The sequence below is a fragment of the Anas acuta genome, chromosome 2 (genome assembly GCF_963932015.1).
Source record: "Anas acuta chromosome 2, bAnaAcu1.1, whole genome shotgun sequence".
NCBI lineage: Eukaryota > Metazoa > Chordata > Aves > Anseriformes > Anatidae > Anas > Anas acuta.
Window position 1 is genome coordinate 47,827,885 of NC_088980.1, and position 20,075 is coordinate 47,847,959.

Sequence of the window (20,075 nt, forward strand, 5' to 3'; positions counted from 1 at the left end):
TATTTCCATTGGCACCCTTCCCTTGGAGAAGTAAAGATGTAGATGGAGAAGTAAAGGTAGACCCGAAGCGACGCCGTACGTGGGGACAGAATAAGCGTAGCGTCAGTTACTGCGCTGGTTTAAAGCATTGAAAAGGGGCAGAGAAACAAGGCAGGGGGGAGCCGATGTGCTCCGGGGCAAGGCAAGCTCCCCGTCGAGCTTTACAAACCGACCGACGGACCGCCAGCCCAAATGCAGCATCTCCCCGTAGTGAACCCAAATTGTGCCAACTCCACCGATCGCACTGCAGGTCCAACAAGTCACCCAGCAGACTGGCTGCTCCAGCCGCAGTCACACAGCCTGAAAAAAGATTTTAAATCGTATGTGGCATTAACCCTCAGATATTTTCTGGACTCCGAACCTCTGTAGGAACCAAAGAAAAGAGCGGGGGCCGAGCTGTGCCCGGTCCTTCCACCGAGACACTGTGGGAGTTTCTTCCCACACTAAACATGAAATAACCTATTTTCTGTCGTCTTTTGGTAATCAAGGAACACCTTAATTTGCAGGCAGTAATCCTGACTTTTAGGGTCGTCGTCGTCCCCGTTTCCTGGATTGGGTCACACCTTCCAGACTGCCTCATTTTCTCAGTCCCTTACAAAATCTATCATCAACACAGGAGAGAATTATCGAAGAGTGTCGGTGACATTTTAACACCGGGATCACAAATGCCACAGAAATCAAGAGAGGGGATCGCTTTCTGACAAGAGACTCCATTACACATTTAGTCTCTGGGTGTAATTTTTACAAGTTGGTGCATTCCCTGCCCTTCAAGTCCGGAGCACTGCAAAGGCTGCACAGCCCTCGGGGGTCCGAACGGGCGGGAGGAACGAAAGCCAACGCGATTTAAAGAAGCAGTAATTATCTTCCATCTAAAACTGCCCTTGCATGCCTCAAAAGTGGAGCCGTGGTTGCAGCCACGCTCGTAGCTTTTGCATTGACAGGATCCTGTCAACTGAAAGGAACCATGGCAGTGAAAAATCTGTGTTGAAAGGAAGAAAGAGAGAGAGAGAGAGAGGGAGAGAAGAAAAAGAAAAAAGAAAGAGAAAGAGTAGAAAGAGGAGAAAGAGGAGAAAGAAGAGAAGAGAAAGAAAAGAAATTAAAGAAAAGAAGAAAATAAGAGAAAGAAAAAGAAAGGAGGGTCCTGAGCGACTGTCCAGCTTTCCTGGGACAAGCCCAGGAAAAGGGGAGCCGCGCTGTCCCACGGCGGAGCTGCGGGATAAACACGGCGGACTTGGACGCGACCCATCCTCAACTTCTTCACAACTTTCTAAGACGTGTGGGCTTGCTATGCCCCGCCTGGGGCCGGCAGGCCATTTCAGCCCGAGCAGCAGCAAAGCGGAGGCAAATAGGAAGCGAAGCGGGGAGCCTGGCAGCGCGGGGCGGCAGGGCAGGGGGCTGCCAACAGGCCCGCAGCCGGGGGCTGCCCCACACCTGCCCCGGCACGGGGGCGATGCCCAGCATCACCCCGCAGGGTCCCCCCCGGCATCCCGCTCTGCTACCGAAAGGCTCTGGCTCGCAGCAGCGACGTGCGAAAAGGCAGCCAGGCGTCAGAGCGGTGCTGGGTAACGATGCTCCGGGGAGAGAAAAATGTCCCGACTGGCACAGAGGAGGCTGCAGTCAGTCCCCGCGCCGGCAAAACGCTGCCCCTGGCACTGGCACGTTGAGTGCAAGCCGACAAAGCGCTTCCCAAGCCCCGTGCCCGCGATCTTTCTCTCCAGAAACTTTGTCGGCGTGCTTTCAGCGCGCTTTGTGGAGCAGGGTCACTGCAGGGTAGTTACAAGGAGTCGCGACACGGCGCTGGGGCGACACGGGGCCGGGGGGGGAAGCGGCGGAGCCCCCCGCAGCCTGCCCCGGCTTGCGGGATTGTTTTGGTGCGCCAGGGGACGGCTCACGGCTAGCACGGCGCCTGGCACTGCCCCCAGACCCTCTCTGTAGGCGGCTTCCAAACTGTCCCGAGAGAATTTGCGAGGGCTGCTTGCAATTACAGGGCACATTCCGCCCCCTCCCCAAAAAAATCAGGCCTGCGCCTCGGGGCGGGAGGGGGGGCAGTCCCCGAGCCGGGGGGACGAGTCCGCGGCGCTGGCTCCCGAAGGGACAGCAGCAGCCAGGCGGGTGCAGCCTCCCCGCTGCCCGGCCGGCACCGGGACCGGGACCGGCACCGGGACCGGGGCTGTACCGGGACCGGGGCCGGCGGGAGGCGCCCGGGAGCGGCTGCGCGGCCGAGGCGGCGCCGTGCGAGAGGCGAAGGAGACACCTATTGGCAAGCGGCCGCCGGCAAACCTCCGGGCCGCCGCGGGGAAACACCGGGGGACACCGCCACCCTCCCGCCCGCACCCCCCTCCCGCCGCCCGTTACCTTCCTCCGCCGCCTTCATGGTGCTGCCGAGCGGGCGGGCGCCGCGCTGCGGGGCCGCCGCCGGCTCCTGTCTCCCGCTGTCTGCGTCCCGCGACGGCGGCGCGGCGGTGGCGGCCGGCGGGGCAGCGCTGGGCATCCACCCGGCGGGGCGGCGAGCCCCGGCACCGCGCCCCGGGCCGCCGCCGGCCCCCGTTCGCCCTCCCGCCCGCCTGCCCGCGCCCCCCGCCCGCCTTCACGCCCCGGGGGCCGGGGCCGCGCCGCCCCCGGCGTGGGAGCCGCAGCCGCGGAGGCACGGGAGCTCGCCGCCGCCGCCCCCCCGGGGCCGGGGCATGGAGAGGAGGGCGGGTGTGCGTGGGGACTGCGGAGGCACTGCCCGCCGCGGGGCGCCGGGGCCGGCAGGCGCTGCCCGGGCTACTGGGGCGAGCGGGTGAGCGGAGCGGGGAAGTCTCGCTCTGACGCAGGGCTGCGCGCCCAGCGCCGCCTTTTTAAAGCTGGAAAACACCCCCCCCGCCCCCCCTCCCCCCCCACCTCCCTTCCCTTCCCGGCCCCCTCTCTCCCCGCCCCGGCCCCGTGATGTCAGCCGGGCCCCGGCCCCGCCGCCGGCGGGCGGCCAGCGGGAGGCGGGCACCGGCGGGCACCGACGGGCCCCGGCCGCCGCGTCGCCAACTCGCTTCTCCGCGGGGCCCCGCGGCCGCCCGGCACGGCACGGCCCCGTCGAGGCCGACAGCGGCGTCGCCGGAGGCTGCGTGCGCTCCTCGGGGGAGCGGGCGGCACGCCGGGGTCGCGAAGTGAGGGAGGGGAGGGAAGGGAGACGGGGGAGAGAAGGAGGGAAAAGGAAAAAAAAAAAAAAAAAAAGAAAAGCGGCCTTGCATGCTGAAATCATTATGTAAAAAATCGCAGGCTTCCCCCGCTGTGGAAATTTGGAAAAGAGCATCAACTGGCAGGCGAGAGAAAGGAAAATCCCATTCTGCTAAATTACTAACAGACTCGGCGGACTTGGTTGCAGCCGCTCCAGATTTATTATTATTTTATTTATTATTATTCTGTAAATATCTCAGCAACACAGTTGTATCTCATCACTTCGTAGCGGGGGAAGGAGAGGTTTCCAGCCCGCAGCGCCTCCTTCTCCTCCTCCCCGCTCCCAGCTCCGGGATGCCCCCGACGGGGCCGGGACACCCCGGCAAGGGGCCGCGCCTCTCCCCTCGCCCCTCGCTCCCCCTTCGTCCTCCCTCTGCCCCCACAGCTGGCAGGAGGGGGCCATACTTTCCTGTTGGAATTGGACGGCAGCTAGCGGAGAGTTAGCGTGGTTTCGAGCGTATCTGGTGTATGAAAAAAAAATATGTAAAAAATCATAAATCTAGCGCATGACACCCATATGTGGTTGAAAATAAACCCAATATAAACGAAATCCTGTCTGCTCCCGGGGAACGGGAGGCCGTGGCTGATCCTTCGGGGCGAGCTACTCCACTAAATCATCGTGGAAAACGCTCCCCACCGACGGAGCGAGCCCGGCGAGGAACACCCCCTCCCCCCGACGGCGCGATATCCCCTCGCGTAGGAAAAAAAAATAAAATAAAAGCAAAAGAAAGGGAGACGCTCTTCTTTCAAAGGAAAGGAGGAGAAGGCGGTGAGGCGGGGGCACGGAGCCCCGGGGGCGCCGCCAGGGGGCGCGGCGGGTGCGGGGGGCGCCCCCGGTCCCCGTCCCCCGACGGCGCGGCCCCGGCGGCGGCTCTGGGTGTGCGCGGCGCCCGCCTGCTGCCGGCCCCGGAGCGGCCCGAGGGGCACGGGGAGAGCCCGGAGCCTTCCCCGGGAGGCCGGGGGCGAGCGCCGGGGGCGAGGCGAGGAGCAGCGGGCGAGCGAGAGCCGCGCTCTCCTCCCCGGGACTCTCCTTTCCTGCCCCCCCCCCCCGGCTCCTCGCTGAAATGACGGAATCCCCCGTCTGTTTCCTCCTGTTTAATGCCGTTGCCCGGACCACCGTGGCTCCGCTCCAAGGCCCCGGGAGCTGTCGCAGGCAGCCGGCGGCGGCAGCGCAGAGCGGGTCCCCCCCGGCCGCCCCCGGCCCCGGCCCCGGCCCCGCCGCCCCCCGCCGCCCCGGGGCCGCCCGCTGCAGCCCCGCCTCCGCCCGCTGCTCCTCTTCCCTTTCCCCTGCGCCTCCCCAAAGTTTGTTTACAGCTGCTACTAGGAGAGACTGTTACACGGCTCTTATTTTAGGAGCCGGTGATGACTAACGGAGTTAAAAAGGAGCTTAGTACAGAAAACAACCCTATTTTTAGACGGCTGTTGTTTCGGTGGATTATTGTAGCGAACGCGCCCTGGCCGTTTTTAAAAGCCACTTCCCAGATGCCAAGTCCTTTCTTCTGCGCTGCTGCCGAGGCGCGCACGCCTGGCCAGCCCCTGCAGCGGGCGTGCAGTCATTGTTTTCTTCCTTTTCCTAAATCTGATGGCTGAACCCTCCCCATAATTGCTGCGGCTACGATTGGTTTCAATTAATTTGGACTTTCCAGTACACAAGCCTACAGCTTTTTCCACTAAAATAAAATAAAATAAAATAAAATAAAATAAAATAAAATAAAATAAAATAAAATAAAATAAAATAAAATAAAAATGGGGTCAAAGGCAACCGTGGAGTATTTGCAACAATTTATAGTGACCTGAAACAGGATCCCCCTCACCTTTTGAGGCAGGGCCAACCGGCCTGTAGCACTTTTTCTGCCTCGTCCTAGATGCATGATGAAAGAGAAAAGTCTGCTTTTATCTACCTCTCAGATGGTCCCCTGAGCCTTGGGGTGACAGCACTGCCCGCTGCACCCAGGTGTGCAGGGAGAGGGTGGCCACGCATGATGGGGAGAGATGTGTCTGCTCCCAGTGTCATGCTCCCCATAGTCCCTTTTCTTCCTGCTGGGACAGGGTGGGAATCACCAGGTGGCAGCTTGTACACTGGGCTCCCATGTCCAAGGCCAGTCCTTCGAGGATCAGCCCTGTGTCCCTGGTGGGTAACTTAGAGCAGGGCTGGCTGGGCCTCAGCATGCTCTGCTCATCCAGACACACGAGGTCCCAGCAGAGGAGCAGTAAAGGCACCCTCTCCATCCATGCATCCATCCTGGGTGCTCCCTCTCCATCCACACAACCCATAGCAAGGGGGAAGGTGGGAGCCAACACTCCCCTCCCCTGGTGCTGCAGTGGAGGCATGCTCACTCCCACACCGGCTCTGCCTGTGGAAAAAGGCACGCTGCATTTAGCCAGTAATTAGATTAATTGCCAGAGAGAGCTCAGCTGCCTCCCTCCACCTCTCTCCCTTTGCTGAGACTGAAGGCAGGGCAGGTTGCACAGCCCAGGCGAGGTGGGGAAACCTGGCCACGCAGCTGAGCATCGAGGGGAAATGGCACGACGTGGCCCTGCCCTGTGAGGAAACAGCCAGGCTGGGGTGAGGGCTGGGGAGAAGGGAGGGACATGATGCAGGCCACGCTGTGCCCCTCTGTCCTGGAGCTGAGGTGGCCCTGGAGCCAGCGCTGACTTTCCCCGTGCAGCCTTGGCATCTGACGTGCTTCCTCCTACCCGCCCACAGCACTCCTCTGCTGCGGGAAGGAGCCAAGTGCCACAGGCTTGAGTGCACACTTCTTGCTTGCTTTTTACCCCTTCTGGATATCTTCACTGGCAAAGCTATAAATTGGTCCTCTACCCTCAGCTCTTGCATGCAAATATAGTCCTTTAAATGCTGTCCTTAAAAAAAAAAAAAAAAAAAAAAAAAAAGGCAAAAGACTAACAAAAACACACACAGCTAAACAGTGTTTATACAGGATGTTTCAATCACAGAAGAGTCTGATTCATGCTCACTAGATTAATTTCACATTACACTTATTCGTGTGAGTGTGCACGGGTGTGTGTTCCCTCCTGCATCTTGCTTTCGCACCCCTCCCCTTGGGTCTCAGCAGACCGAGAGGGATGGTTTGCATGGAGCTCTCAGTACAGCTGCAGTATTTCTTGGGGAACCTCTTATTCCACCAATTTGCTCTAGTTACTGCCTCGCTGGAGACGGTAGGTTGGTAGCATAGCATAACAGATAGGCTGCTGCTCCTGACCTGCAGCCTGGTCTGCCTGCGAGACTGGGGACAAATCGTTTCTCCACAGGGTCCTGTAAATGGAGAATCGTTCAGCTTCACCTCCACAAAGGTGTTTGGAAAGTGGGGGAGGGGAGGAAGAAGGGGGAACAACACTTCTGCCTCCAATGTTTACCAATATCCAATATTTTCTTACAATAACTACACAGATTCCCATATTCTAACATAAAGATCAGAAAAAGCTACCTCTGCTGGGCACAGTACCGTTGTTCTGTTTGGGGCTCCCTGTCCTTATATCCTTAGTGCCTTTTCTGTCTAATAACTATTATAATGGCCATCTCCTTGGGGTCTGGGCTCCCATCTTTTGGGTCTTGGCAGCTTCAAAAGCATCAGCATCTGTTCAGAATTTCATCCATTGTAACAAAAGATTTATTAGTCTCAAGCCTCCCTAAATAAGTACCTAATTAAAGCCTCTCTAATCCCCCACTTTGAAAATTGTAACAAGATTTGCTGGAAAGTGAGAGAGCACATGGCCAGTGTTCATGGCTGGTACCACACATTTTGAAAAATGCATCAGCGAACCTTCAAACAACCCACAGACCATACACCGATGATGGCCAACTGCTGCCCTAAGTCCCCAAAAGTAAAATCTTGGTGAAAAGGCAGGGACTGAGCTCAGCCTTCCATCCCCCAAACACAGCCTTTTCCAGAGGCTGCCAGAAATCATTTCACCACTTTTAAGGTGCATTGCACTTAGCAGGACAACTGCCAGAGGAGGAATTTTGTGTGCCTGAATAATGTTGTAATTTACCTTATAACTGGCCTCATTACGACGCTGAGTGCTCTGTTGATTTACCTGGCTTTTGATTTAGTGGGTTCTTTGTAAACGACTGTGTAGGAACACAGCCAGGGACTGCAGGCAAGGCAAGGACCTTAAACCTTTTTGGAGCTACAGTCACCCATTCAGACACCGACTTTTTAAACTAAAGACAGACATCAGACAGCCACACCAGACCCATATACTGAATTAAATGGGGATGTTAGTTCAGAGAAGCAATTTCAGAACAATGCATACCATGTTGGTGCCTCTTTTTGTTGCATTTTGGTTTTACTCCTTCAGAAAACCCGAATCCCAGGCAGGTACGAGCCTTGTGTGGAGGGAGGGATTCCCTTCCCATGCCTGCTGTGTGCAGAGGGGGTTTCACCGTTCCCAGCCTCTCCTCCCCTCTCTGTGCTCTTCCTGCAGCTGGGGACCTCATTTGGGGTCTCCCTTCATGAGGCCAGATGGATGTCAAGTGTAAAAATACAGATATGCTGCTCTGTGTTTCCTCTTGGATACTACCAATGAAGTCTGAAATATGGTGGTCAGAAATGAAGGACATATCATCATACATGTATATCACATGTATCTGATCTGTTTGTAAAATATTAGTGAAGGGTTGGCAATTTTTAATGCTCGTGAAGTACAGACAGACTTCCAAAAGAGCAGAGACAAAGTTTTTTTTTTTAATTTTATTTATTTTATTTTTTTTTTTTTACCAGACAATGCATTTTAGCTCCCGAAATACTTCATGTCTTTCAGACTTCCCTGGCTGCTGGTAGTGAGAGGTCTTTTGCCTCACCTAAAAGCAGTTAATGAAAGAAAGAAAGCCTGACGGGGTGCACTGAAGTGCAGGGACTCGAGCTGGCAGCATAGCTGATCCTTCTCCAGGTGAAGGGGAAGGGAGATGTGAGATTTACAATGCCTGGGGAGGCTGGGACCCACGTATTGATTCCTACACACAGAGAGGAGGCTGTGCTCACCTCATCCATCTGACAGGGAGCACACCTGTGTTTCCAGGCAGTGCAGAGCAGCCTTTTCCAGATGCCTGTTCTGTCTGCAGGAGCAGGATCGCTGCAGGAGGCTCTGTGGCAGTGGAGACCCAGGAGGACAGACACAAAGCCCGGGATGGCTGCCTGCACAGCAGTGCATGGGGCTGTACGGGACTCTTGTGGACTCTGCGTGACCCAACGTGGAGCCCTGTTAGCCAAAATCTCCACTGTGCTATATTATTCACTTTCTGGGCTGCTTCTATCTCTCCCACTCCTCACCACTAGCCCAGGTCTTTTTCTTCTTCAGTTCCTTCCTACCCGATTTCATTAAGCTTGCATTTACACGTGCCGTTGGTGCTCTCCAAACAAATAACCTTCCATTGTGTAATATTGAATTCCTTTGTATTAGCCTATTCCCCCAGAGCCTCCAAATCCTCCTGTAGCCTAGTGCATTCCTGAAATTTATCAGCAGCCTCCCCTCCTAGCATGATGTCATCTGTGTCTGGACACCCAGCGGCTTGTGCCAATCCCGCGCTCATTTATACAAAACTCTTAAGCAGAAATAGTCCCAGCACTGAACTCGGGAGATCTTGCCTGTTAGCTCTTTTTGTGTGCGTGGCCCTGTTTATTGCACTCCTCTCTTCTCTAACCCAGGTTTTTACCCTTTTAATATCAGTATTCCAATGCTTCTGTACTTTTTACTGACCTCATTTTCTGATGCGTGATCAGTAGACTTGTTAAACTTCTGCAGACAAAAAAATTATTGCTTTAAACTTTTTTGGTCTCACCTCCACAGACTGCATGAATAGTATTTGGACTACTTTAGCAGGAGTTTTGACTATGGTTTCTTGTGCCAGGTGCTTGCAAACACCCGTTTCTGTTCCCCTTTCCCCCAGTATTTTCAGCATGATGGGACAACAAGGCAGATGAGGGGTACTGGGGGAGAAAGTAAATATTTTCCAGGTGATGTAATGAGGTACCAAGGTTTTATTCACTCACCTGGGGCTATGCACTATTGAGAAGCATCATTCATGTTTCAAGTAAGGGAGGTAATGATGAGCTACAGCCCAGTGGTGGAAAGCAGTGTGCTTTCTTCCTCTCCTGTTTTCAGCAGTGAGCTGCTCAGCCTTTCCAAAGACAACAGCCTTGAACAGGGATGAAACTCAGAGCTTTTCAGCTACTGAAAGATGAAATTGTAGGACAGTGTCTGCTACCTGCAACCCTAATGAAGGGTTGTGATAGAGATGCTGAAGGCAGATGTCTCCAGAATCCTGATTTCACAGCAATGGCAAGTTTTCGGGTACGGTGTTCAGAGGTATGTAGGTCATGGCTGAACTGCACCAGACACAGAGGCAGAGGAACCTCAGTGGTGGCTAGTTTTGATCCTAACTCCCAGTCTAACTTTGTGCAACTCTGCCTGCTCTGGCTGTTCAGGGATGCCTTGGACCTCATCTAAATCCTGCTTCTCAACAAAAATGCCCCATGGATGAGGAGTTTCTGGGAAGCCCTCTGATTAGCTTGGCAGAGTCAGAAGTTTCTCTTTACCATGGGGATTGTGAAAGGTTGGCACTAGACTGAGCTCTTAGCATATCCCTTTCCTTCTTCCCACCCTAAGTTTTCTCTCTCTCATTCTTTTCACACCATATTCACGCACAATGGGTGTTTCTGTCATGGGTTTGATTTGGCTGAGGGGACCAGCATCCAGAAATGGATTGCCAGACTCCTATAGTTTGGTCAAGGATGTAAGCGGTTAGTTCTCAGTGTAGCAAAATGACATATAAGCCTAATGCTTTTGTTCCATTAGCTGGTGGCAACATTCCTGTTTTGTGACAGCCTTGTATGCTGAAGGAGCTATCCTGAAGAACAAATGCGGAAAATTAAAATCTTCTTGAGTCAAGCTTCCTCATTAGCAGCCTGCCTGGCTAGACTCTAGCTTATTATTTTTTTTTTCTGGTGTGTAGCTGTAAAGAGAAATCCAAGGAGAAAAATAGGCAATTAAAATGCATTAAATTGATTTCCAAATGAGTATGCAGAACCAGAAAGTCTCTGGAAGAACCCCATTTCTTCTCTTGCATCTGTTGCTGTATGTGAGAGCAAGAATTCACTAGCAACTAAATTAAGGCACATTTGCAAACATTAGTAGGGTCAAACTTCTATCTAGGAACCTTCAGTCAAGTCTCTGAAAACCAAATGTGTTGCAATTGAAGTTGCTTAGCATGTATTATTTGTGGAGCAGGCCTTCTCAAAGGCCATGCAAGTATTTCAGTAGGAACTCCTCAGCCCCGGCAATTTAATTGTGAGACTTAGCTCTGCAAATCCAGGGAATTGTTAAGAAAAGAAATGCCAGAAAGCACCCCATGATTCCTCTCCTCTAAACTGTGTGCCGATGCAACAGCAAAAGTACAAGTGTTATGAAAACACACGCAACCTCCTCACACAAAGCTTGTGGCTGAAGTTTCATTCACAGGCCAGCTCAACTTGAGTTAACGCAGATAGAGTGAATGCAAACCCTGGAACAGTTAAAGAAAAGCCATGAAGATGATATGAATGAATCTCCCTCTTTACTTTCAGGACTTTCCTTTCCCTATTCCCTTCATCCCAAGAATCTAATTACATTATTTTTGGGTTGCTTTTTAAGCGTGTTAGGTAAATTACAAAATTAAAGAAGCCTCTCAACTGTGCTGTGTGACAAGGATGCTCCCTACAGATGAGCATGCAGTGTAAAAGAAAAAAGAAAACAAACTGCATAGACAGATGCATGTAAAAAGTAATGCCGTTGTCAGGCTAAGTGGTAGAGCAAAGCCAGAATAACCTCCCAGACCTTCTAATGCAGGCTGGATCTATCCACCAAGCTGTAATATGGGAGAGAACTAGAGAAGGAAAAACTTGGCCTTTAATGTCACAAGGCAGAAAATGTGAGTGTAAGAGCTTATTCTCTTAGGGGAAGGCAGCCATGCAAAGACAGTCTGAAGACTAAGGCTGAAAATTAGCTCAGGCTGCTTTAGGACTTCTGCTGAGGTCAAGAAAATCCATTGCTGGAGGTGAGTCTTTGAGATTATAGCCACTTGCACTTACTGCTGAAGGTCTGCTTGCTGCCCAGCATTGATGCATTGAGCAGTCCATAAGAGCTGTGCCACAGCAAAATACTTTTCTCGGTGTTTCTCAGGTTACATGAGTTAAAAACTGCCAAGTCTGGATGTCTGGGATTTGGCTCCAGCCAAACTTTTGCTGGTTGCACTCCAGTAAGTGGACACAGACTGATTTTACAGAAGTGGCCAGCAAGCTCCAGCAGGACTCGGAAAGGCCGTTCCCACTGCTGCTCCCATCCTGGAAAACTCCTCCAGGGAACTTTGCAGCACCGCATCCAAACGCTTTTGTCTCTGGCCACTGTGTTCTGGATGCAACGGGGTGCAGAGGGACTCAGGGGATTCGATAGAAAGGAATCCCAGAAGTTGTGCATGAGTGGGCACACACACGCACGCACACACACGGCTGGTGCAAGGACCTGACCACAAAGCTGGGTCTAGCACAGCACTCACATGGACTTTGATGATTCAGATGTGCCAAGGAGGAGAACATCTTGCTGTGATGAACCATCCTGCCTTGCTAGGAGCACAGGGACTCGCTTCTTTTGATGGTGGCTGCTGCTGTCTGGCCAATAAAGCTGCTACAGGAGACCTTGACACAAAGTCTGTCCTGACCCAACAGTCTGCCTGTCTCCATGGCTACTGAAGCACCATCCATAGGTTATCACAGTAGATGTTACCTGTGGTGGCTTCCTGTGAAGGGCTCTTTTTCCTCCCTTCAACCCAATTAAAAGTTTGATAAAAAACAGGCTCACTGCAGACGGTCAAAGTGCTGAGTATCCAAGACTGTTGCTTGAATCCAGCCTAGATGGAGAGCTGTAAGAACCCCCTCTATGTCTCAGCACCAGTGGTGATTTAAAATAGCCCGTTCTGTGGAGAGTACAGCCCCAGCTGCAGGTATTGAGATGCTCTTGTTTGGCAATGATAGCTTTGGAAAAAAAAAAAAAAAAATCCTTTTTGTGACAGTGATTTCTGTCTAGGCTAAAAAGATTTAAGACTAAGCCATTAAAGAAATTCTTCTTTCTCATAGTACTGAAATGCAATTTTAGAAAACGGGCAATGAGTACCTTGAAAAAAATGAGGATTTTTTGTTGGTTATTATTACATCTAAGGCATATTTGTTATTTGTTAGCTTCCACTGCCCTCTTCTGGGCTGTGTAAAAATATCACGCTTCACAAGAACCTTCGTACAATTGCCTTCTAGAAATAAATCATCAAGGAAATCAAAACAAACCAAACATGCAAACAAACAAAAAAACCCTGAATTTATTTATTGATGTTCACTTTGATGTATTTCAATGCATCAGTCATTCAAACAGAAACCAACCGGTTTTGGAAAATGCTGAATTAGAAGGGAAAGGCATTTGTAGCAGATGCAGATGCTCTTCTGGCTGTGTTAAAAGGCTGGGTGGACTATGAAACCATGCTGTCTTACCAAGCTGTAAAGTCATTCACAGTGTCTCCCTTTGACATTCTAGTACCAGTTTGCAGCTACTTAAATCATAATACGGTGTTTCGGTCCTGTTGATCATGTTCCATATTAATCACCTCTGAGAGTGCAACCATGCTCTCCAATACCAGGCTTCCAGACTGCTCACACACTGGCAGAAAGGCAAAGAAAAGAGCCAGTAGCCTGGCACTGGCAGGGGAGCTCATGGGGCAAAGCCAGGGGACAAAGCAGGAGATGGGACCCACTTCAGTCAGGAACAAGTCAGAGGACCAGCTCAGGGCCCTGAGCAAGACAAGAAGCTCCTGTACAGCTATTTTCTGTCCTCAGTAGTGCGTGTGTTTGCGTAAGGTGGCAGTCATCGGGAGGAGGAGAAGAAAATCCAGTGGCAGGTACAGAATTACAGGGAGGCTAACCAACAGACTTCTAGGGTGACCAACCCTTGAGCATAACCAAAAATTACACTGTATTTTCACATGGTGTGATTCACTGTAAATCACAAGTGAAGCAATCCCTAAGGTAAAGTGCTACTCAAGCAAAAGTAGGATGATCAAGTCTCAGGCTAAAAGTAAAGTCCTTCCTTTGTGCTTTGTGTAGATTAGACCATGAAGCTCTGATATGCCCAAGATTTTAAGTTAGCATGTTAACTGCCTTGTTAAAAGCCCTGCCTCCCTGTAAGAAAAGATTACCTCTCCTTTCCTCCAAAATCACTTAGAGGAGCTCCTAGGACCTCCTTCCTTATACACTGTAACTACTCTTACCTTACTACATCCTTTCAGTTGCATTACTTCATCATCAAAGTGCTTTCTAAGTCCCCATCTTCACTATTCCTGTTATCTTTCCTCACTTCCATCCATTTTCAGCAACGGAAAAACCTTCTCCCCCATAAATCTCTTAATTAACAAGTAAAACGTCTCTTCACCTCTCTCTGAGTAAGCTCTAACATCAGTCTCCAGAGTGCTGCTCAGGGCCCATATCTAACATGATAACAATAAAAATTATTTAGTTGCTGCTGCTGTGCTCTTCTTTTCTCTCCTCACTGATCATTTTGCCTGACCAGCTTGAGATCTGTCAAGAGACTGGAGCCTTGTAAAGTGAGTACTTCACATTGGCTGGAAACCAGGCTCCTACTCACAAGGCAAACATCTTAAAAATAGCGGCATTCATAATCACTAGTCACTTCCAGTGGAGACCTGGAGACCAACTGGGAATGGAAACTGTTCTATGGGAGAAAATATGGACCTTATGGCACTCTTCCTACTTCACCTGTCTTGTATTTCTAGGTTCCTGCCTCAGGTGTTGGTACTTGTTTAGATTTCCCTAATATGAAGCCGATTAACTGCTGTACTCCAGACTCCCAAGCAGCTCTCGCTTCTTCTTGCTCTTAAGAACAGATAAAGTTCCCAAATTTCTCTTGTCTTGGAAAACTATCAAACCAGAAAAGGATGGATGCAAAGCAAAAGAGCTGGGAGATGTCTGTGCCTCAGACAGGACTACCAGGTAACAAGACAACTTCTTTGTCTTTTGTGTTTTTCCTTGAGTTTCTGGAGGGATCTCGTTGGTGTCTTCTCTCCAAAATTTCTTCCCTAGCTGGACTAGCAGTGTGTGCGTTGCATTTAGCTTGCCCAGATCAGCCACGAGCAGCTGCTCAGTCACTCTCTTCACATGATCACCAGATGAGTCTCTCTCTCATGGAATTTTTGTGTCCCATCTTTAAAATTAAATGCTACAAAAATAAATGAAAACTTGACTGCAGTCACTAACCCTGACACGCACACAGATGTGACTATGTTTGAGTCAACAGCTACATGATCTGCAAGCTGCAATTTCAAAGAGGCCCTTGACACCCAGATTGCTCAGAGAAGGAAAAAGAAAAACCAACAAGCAGGAATAGTAGGAAAGTGCTAAGGAGTAGCTAGGGCAGTGAAATGATCTGCAAGGCTGCTTGCAGGAAGACTGCTTCAGGGAGACCTCACAATGTCCCCAGGGTGGCTTTGAGTGGCTTGCTCTGAGTGCAGCGTCTGGTTTCCACTTGCGTCAAAGCAGCATGTTGTGGTTAGGGGATGGCATCTCCATGCTGAGCGTTGGGTTGCACAGGACCAGACAAACGAGTCCCATGGGCTTCGCTTAGGGTTTTGCAAGCAGCCTTCTGAATTTTCCCGATGGACAGGGGAATCACTATCTCCATCTGCTAACCATGGCAGAGGGCAAAGGAACCAGGTACAAGGCAAACAAAAAAAAAGCAGGAACTCAATGCCTTTGATGAGTAGATCCTTCCCTGATGCACTGGTGCACCAGAGGGGAAAGCTGTATAGAACTGCACTGACACAGCAGCACTGCACAGCCTGGGTTTCCCACAACACTGGGCAATGCAGTGTTGGGGTCAGTGGAAATTGGGGACGTATTTGTCGCCTGGATTCTCAAACAAAATTGTTTCCCTACATGCCTTCATTTTCTTCCCCGGCCTTCTGCCTCTGAAGGCATTTCCTGTGGCTGGCCAGAACACGCAAACTGCAGCTTCCAACACCACGGCTCCCATATCCTGAGGTAGCTGCCTCACAGGCAGGCTTTGCTACACAGAGCCTTTCTTTCCCCAGTCCTCCAGCAGTAAGCTCCATCATTCTCCACATTCATACGTCTGAGCTGGCAGGGTGAGTTACCTGCATGTCAAGAAGAGAGACTCACACACCGCCGAGTACTAGATCAGTGACTCTGGCTGGCCCTGCATTACAGCTGAGGTATAACCTCGTTCTCCCACCTTACCTGCCATTTCCAAGTAATTGCTTTTGGACAGATGGTAAGCCAGTAGCGTGGTTATGTGACTAGCAGCTTGGCTCTCTTCCCACTCCCCGACAAAAGAAATCTGCTTCAGGCTATGCAGACATAGTTTATTTTTCTTCGCCCTGCTTCCCTTCCAGCACTGCAAACCAGTTCACACAGAAGCTGATTGCTTCGACAACTGGAGCTCTCTGGCTGAGGACTACTTCCACCTGTGCCTCTTGACATGTGAGCATGTACAGCTGCATGAGAGCACCGAGGAGTATTTGTACTATTGCTACTCTTCAGGATAACGCAACAATGGGTATGCAGTGTGACAATAGGCAAAAGCACTGAGATCCTCCCTGATGTTACTGGTAGATCCCATCCGGGTCACGAAAAACCTCTTTGTACAGCTTTATAACTCAGGCAGGGCAGACTGAACAGTAGACCTAGGCAGAAATGCATCATATTTTGACTGTTTCTGTCAGGCTGGTGTTCCTGAGAAGGCTTATAAATAACAGGATCTCCCTCAGTAGTTCTAGGCTTTCAGCTGTAGGCAGTCTTAAAACACACTTTAGGCAAGCTTATTTTCTGGATTTTTTTTTTTTTTTCTCTTTAGTAAGATTTCAACATATATATTTCTTTTTCACAGTGAAGTCTGCACAAATTAAGGGCATCATAAATCTAAGTTATTGTGAGCAGCAGATTACTTTTTTCTTTTTCCTTATGAAGACTACGCATATTGTATGAGCTTAGAAAAAAAAAACAACAACACTTGAGGATGTTAAGATACTCATTTCTTGAGCTTTGGCATCCGCAAGTAACATCCAGTTCTTAACAAATGAACAGATGTCCTCAAACTATATGTCACTTTCACCTCTCACCACTCCATCTATTTTAATGGCAAAAATAATGTAAAAGGATCTAGCAGAATTATAACTAGCCACGCACAGGTAGGAAGGTAAGGCAAAGGTTTCCAGTTAGGATATTTTAAAATATCAGATTCATATATATTTTTAATAATTTGAATTGATTTAAATAATTTTCTCATGAGTAAGTTCATGGCAAAAATTGAAAGGCACCTACCTATAAGCAAGGCAAAGCCAGTTTATCTCAGAATGATTGTAGTCACAAGGTACAAGTCTTAGAGCCATTCAATCTTGTTCCCCTTCAGTTCCTTCCCAGAATTTGATGGAATCGTATAAGATATTTATTTATTTATTTATTTAAATAAACAAACAAAAACCACCAGTGCCTACAGTTGCTTCAGTTACACTTGGATTGGGATAGAGCCATAGGCACCAAATCTGTGTCACCTCCCTTGTTGGTGACACTCAGATGGAAAGCTTGCCTCCTACAGGTAGGATAAACTCCCATCAGCAGGGATCGAGATAAGCAACAGCTTTTATTCAAAGGACTGCCACAGCAGAGTCACTATCCTGATAGAGGGAGAAGGTACTCTGGGAACCAGAAGGTGTGGGTGGAAGTGGGAGCGTACACACAGAGGTGTTCCTGCAGATGAATTTGGAATTCAATGGCAAGAGAAGGCAGCAGCAACCAGCGATTGCACACAGGGGAGACAACAGTTCATCTTTCTCTGCTGAGCACATGCAGCACAGTTTTTCCCCCAAGGGAGCATCCTGACTCAGAATTCCCAGATCTCTCCTTCAAATAGGCAATAGATGATTGCAATAAATGTGTAACATATGTATACGCACTTAGCCCTTACAGGTCTGCTTAGAAAGCATGCATTAACATTCCCCTAACCTTCCAGTCCAAATGGTCAGGAATTAATTTTCAACAGACTTTTTGAAGCAGTTATCTATAATTTGCTTCCCCACAATGTGTGTTTACTTTGCAAAATCAAATTCATGCTTAGAACCTGGAGCAAAACATGGCAAAACAGAGGATCATGGAAAAACTAGATGTGTACGTTATAGAGAAACAATGGAAAGTAGTTCTACAAATAAGAATTACAATGGTCTATTTTGTGTACTGCTTGCTTAAAGCTACAGAACCATTATTACCAGAGGCCTTTCTATTCTTATTACTTTTGTCAATAGAAGAGGAAATAAACATAGTCTACTGCTAAAGGAATAAAGCCAGGGCCATAAATACCTATAATGCATAATATTTATAGAAAACAATCTCTCCTCTTCTTAGGGCAGATTATGATCTTCTTCTTCTTATTATTTTTAGAGCTTAGTAATGCAAAAAGGCTAAATGCTCACTGAGCTGTCTTTTTCCAATTTGTAGGTTTAGCTTTGCTGACCAGGATCTAAAACTGAAAGCATCCTGGAGGACAGGAGGGGACTACAGTAACTAGAAATCTCAGCAGTTTTGATACAGCCTAGTCAGGAATGGGAGAATAAAATAGAAATTGAGAACTCAAACATACAGCATGCACTCTCATTATTCTGTTCAAGGAATTCAGTTTGCACAACTTCCTCTGTGAAACATTTTGGTCCAAACCATACTTTTGGTCGATGAAGTAGCAAATAGGTCTTCAAGTGTGATTCCCTACTTGGAAAAGATTTTGTTAGCAATTGGTTGAGCAAATCCCCACTCACAGTAACAGCTGTGAACCCTGCTGAGGGCATCTGTTGGGTAGTTAATACTTGTTGGGAAATATCTCACTTTAAGTGTGTTTTGTTTACAAAAGAAATTCCTACGCTTTTTAACATGGTGATAAAGATATTGTACCTCCTGTTTGTTTACATATAATGTTCGATCTGTGTTCACTTGTACTGATTTTCCTCCCTACAGGGGGCTAAGATTTTGAAGGGCTTTTTTGATTGCCTTCAACTTTCAATTCAGTTATAATAGTAACAGCCTAGATACAGAACGGTTATTAAACTTCGTGTTACAAGAGACTGCTGGCCCATATCTTTCCTTTCTGACCAGCAAAAATACGGAGAAAATCCGTGGAAGGTAGAATGCAGATGGATGTCAGAAGTTGGACTTGCAAGAGCTTCTGTGCCAGTAATGAGAGCAGAACAGTTACCTCTCCTCCTGTGGCTGTTAAGCGATAGCCCAGATTCCACCGTCGCTTTGCATATACTTTCTTTTGCCCTGCAGGGCCTGTTGAAGCCACGTTAAAACCTCTGGACATGTAAAGGGATGCAAGTGTCAGACACATATGAGACTCCTTCAAGTTATAAATACCAACATAAAACCCATGGATAGAGAGCTCTGCTAAACTCAGAAAACAGATCAGGTCTGAGTATCTCTGTTAACGGCATGTCTCTGATGGCTCTAAGGAAAGTCTATACTGTCCAGTTAAACACTTAGCCCTTCCCCAGACCTGTCTCATCATCATGGTTTGCAAGGTTAACACACAAAGGTGATCAGGCACAAACAGCCTCAAACTCCAGCAATGTTCAGGAAGGAACACTCCAGTGTATGTATATGAACACAGTGTAGGTATACTCCATGTACGAGCAAGGGCAGAAGTGCGTCTTAGTCAAGGGCTGGAGGATGATCCCTGGAATACAGCATCCATCACATCAGTAGAAGATCTGAGGCAGGTTCTGCCTCACAGTAATCTGTATGCATTGAGACAGCAATATGCTTACAAAGGAGTACAGTGACTATGCTGCTAACATATACAAAGTGGCATAAGAAAGAACAATCTGCAGGAAAATTATCTCCTGTGTCTACAGAAGTTGACCTCTATGACTAAGTATGTAAGTTAATATTTAAGTTCTTGACTAAATTCCTGCAAAACTGGTGTCCAGCTACTAAAGGTTCCCACCTGCAGAGTTCCTTCTTGCAGATGGTTTTAAAAGGAGAGTAAAAATGTTTTGGCTCACACATGTGCAGGCAGGTTAGTAGGACATTTATAATACAGGTTAGCTCAAGTGGATGCTGCTCATCAAAGTAACACGTGTTTCACATGCACAAGGAATGGCATGTTTATGGACAACCACTCAGATATTTTTAAGAAGAAAGCAGGAGATGCCACACAGTTGCATTTGGATGGTATGAATCAGCAAGCTCAGTCTGAACACAAAAACAATGTTGAAAATGTCCACATTCATGGAATAGTGCTACAGAATTAGTGTTAAGTATGCAAGGATTTAATTTTGGCTTCTATTTGCAAGCCAGCATCTTCTGTAGTAAAATGTTTTCCAGCACTTATATGAACACATAGGTTTAGAACAGCATCAGAAGAAATCAGTGAAATCATTGTCAGTACTGCCCCCTCCTCTCCCACCCTTCCTTTTCCTTGTGTTCTCCCATCAAAATACACCGGAAATACAGCACAGGTTTAACTTTTACAGTTATTAGACATGGTCTAAATAAGTCAGTATTAAGTATGGTACTTTTAGGAAGGCAGTTCCTGTTCATACCTTATCGTTTATCCTACCCTGATTTTCTAAAATTTTCAAATGCATTATTACCATTTCAGAAATGCATACCTGACAGAGCAGCTCACAAACGTAAATGTGTATTGAATATTTAACAATAATTTAATATTTAAAACTAAAGTCCTTCTGGGCGTAACTTGCGGATCCA

The 20,075-nt window shown here is 48.9% G+C and overlaps 1 protein-coding gene across 6 annotated transcripts in view; it reads right to left on the reverse strand.

The window, feature by feature from the left end:
- NFATC1 (nuclear factor of activated T cells 1) overlaps positions 1–2,874 on the reverse strand; it is a 118,399-nt gene extending 115,525 nt beyond the window's left edge. For 3 of the 6 annotated variants that reach the window (XM_068674692.1, XM_068674690.1, XM_068674697.1), the window contains exon 1: positions 2,395–2,873. In XM_068674692.1, coding sequence (XP_068530793.1) covers positions 2,395–2,530 — 136 coding nt within the window. In that variant the 5' untranslated portion in view covers positions 2,531–2,873. Of the gene's footprint in view, positions 1–2,394 lie in introns of all 6 variants that reach the window. The other 3 variants (XM_068674694.1, XM_068674693.1, XM_068674696.1) reach the window with 2 other exon arrangements.
- Between the last annotated feature and the right edge of the window lie 17,201 nt (positions 2,875–20,075).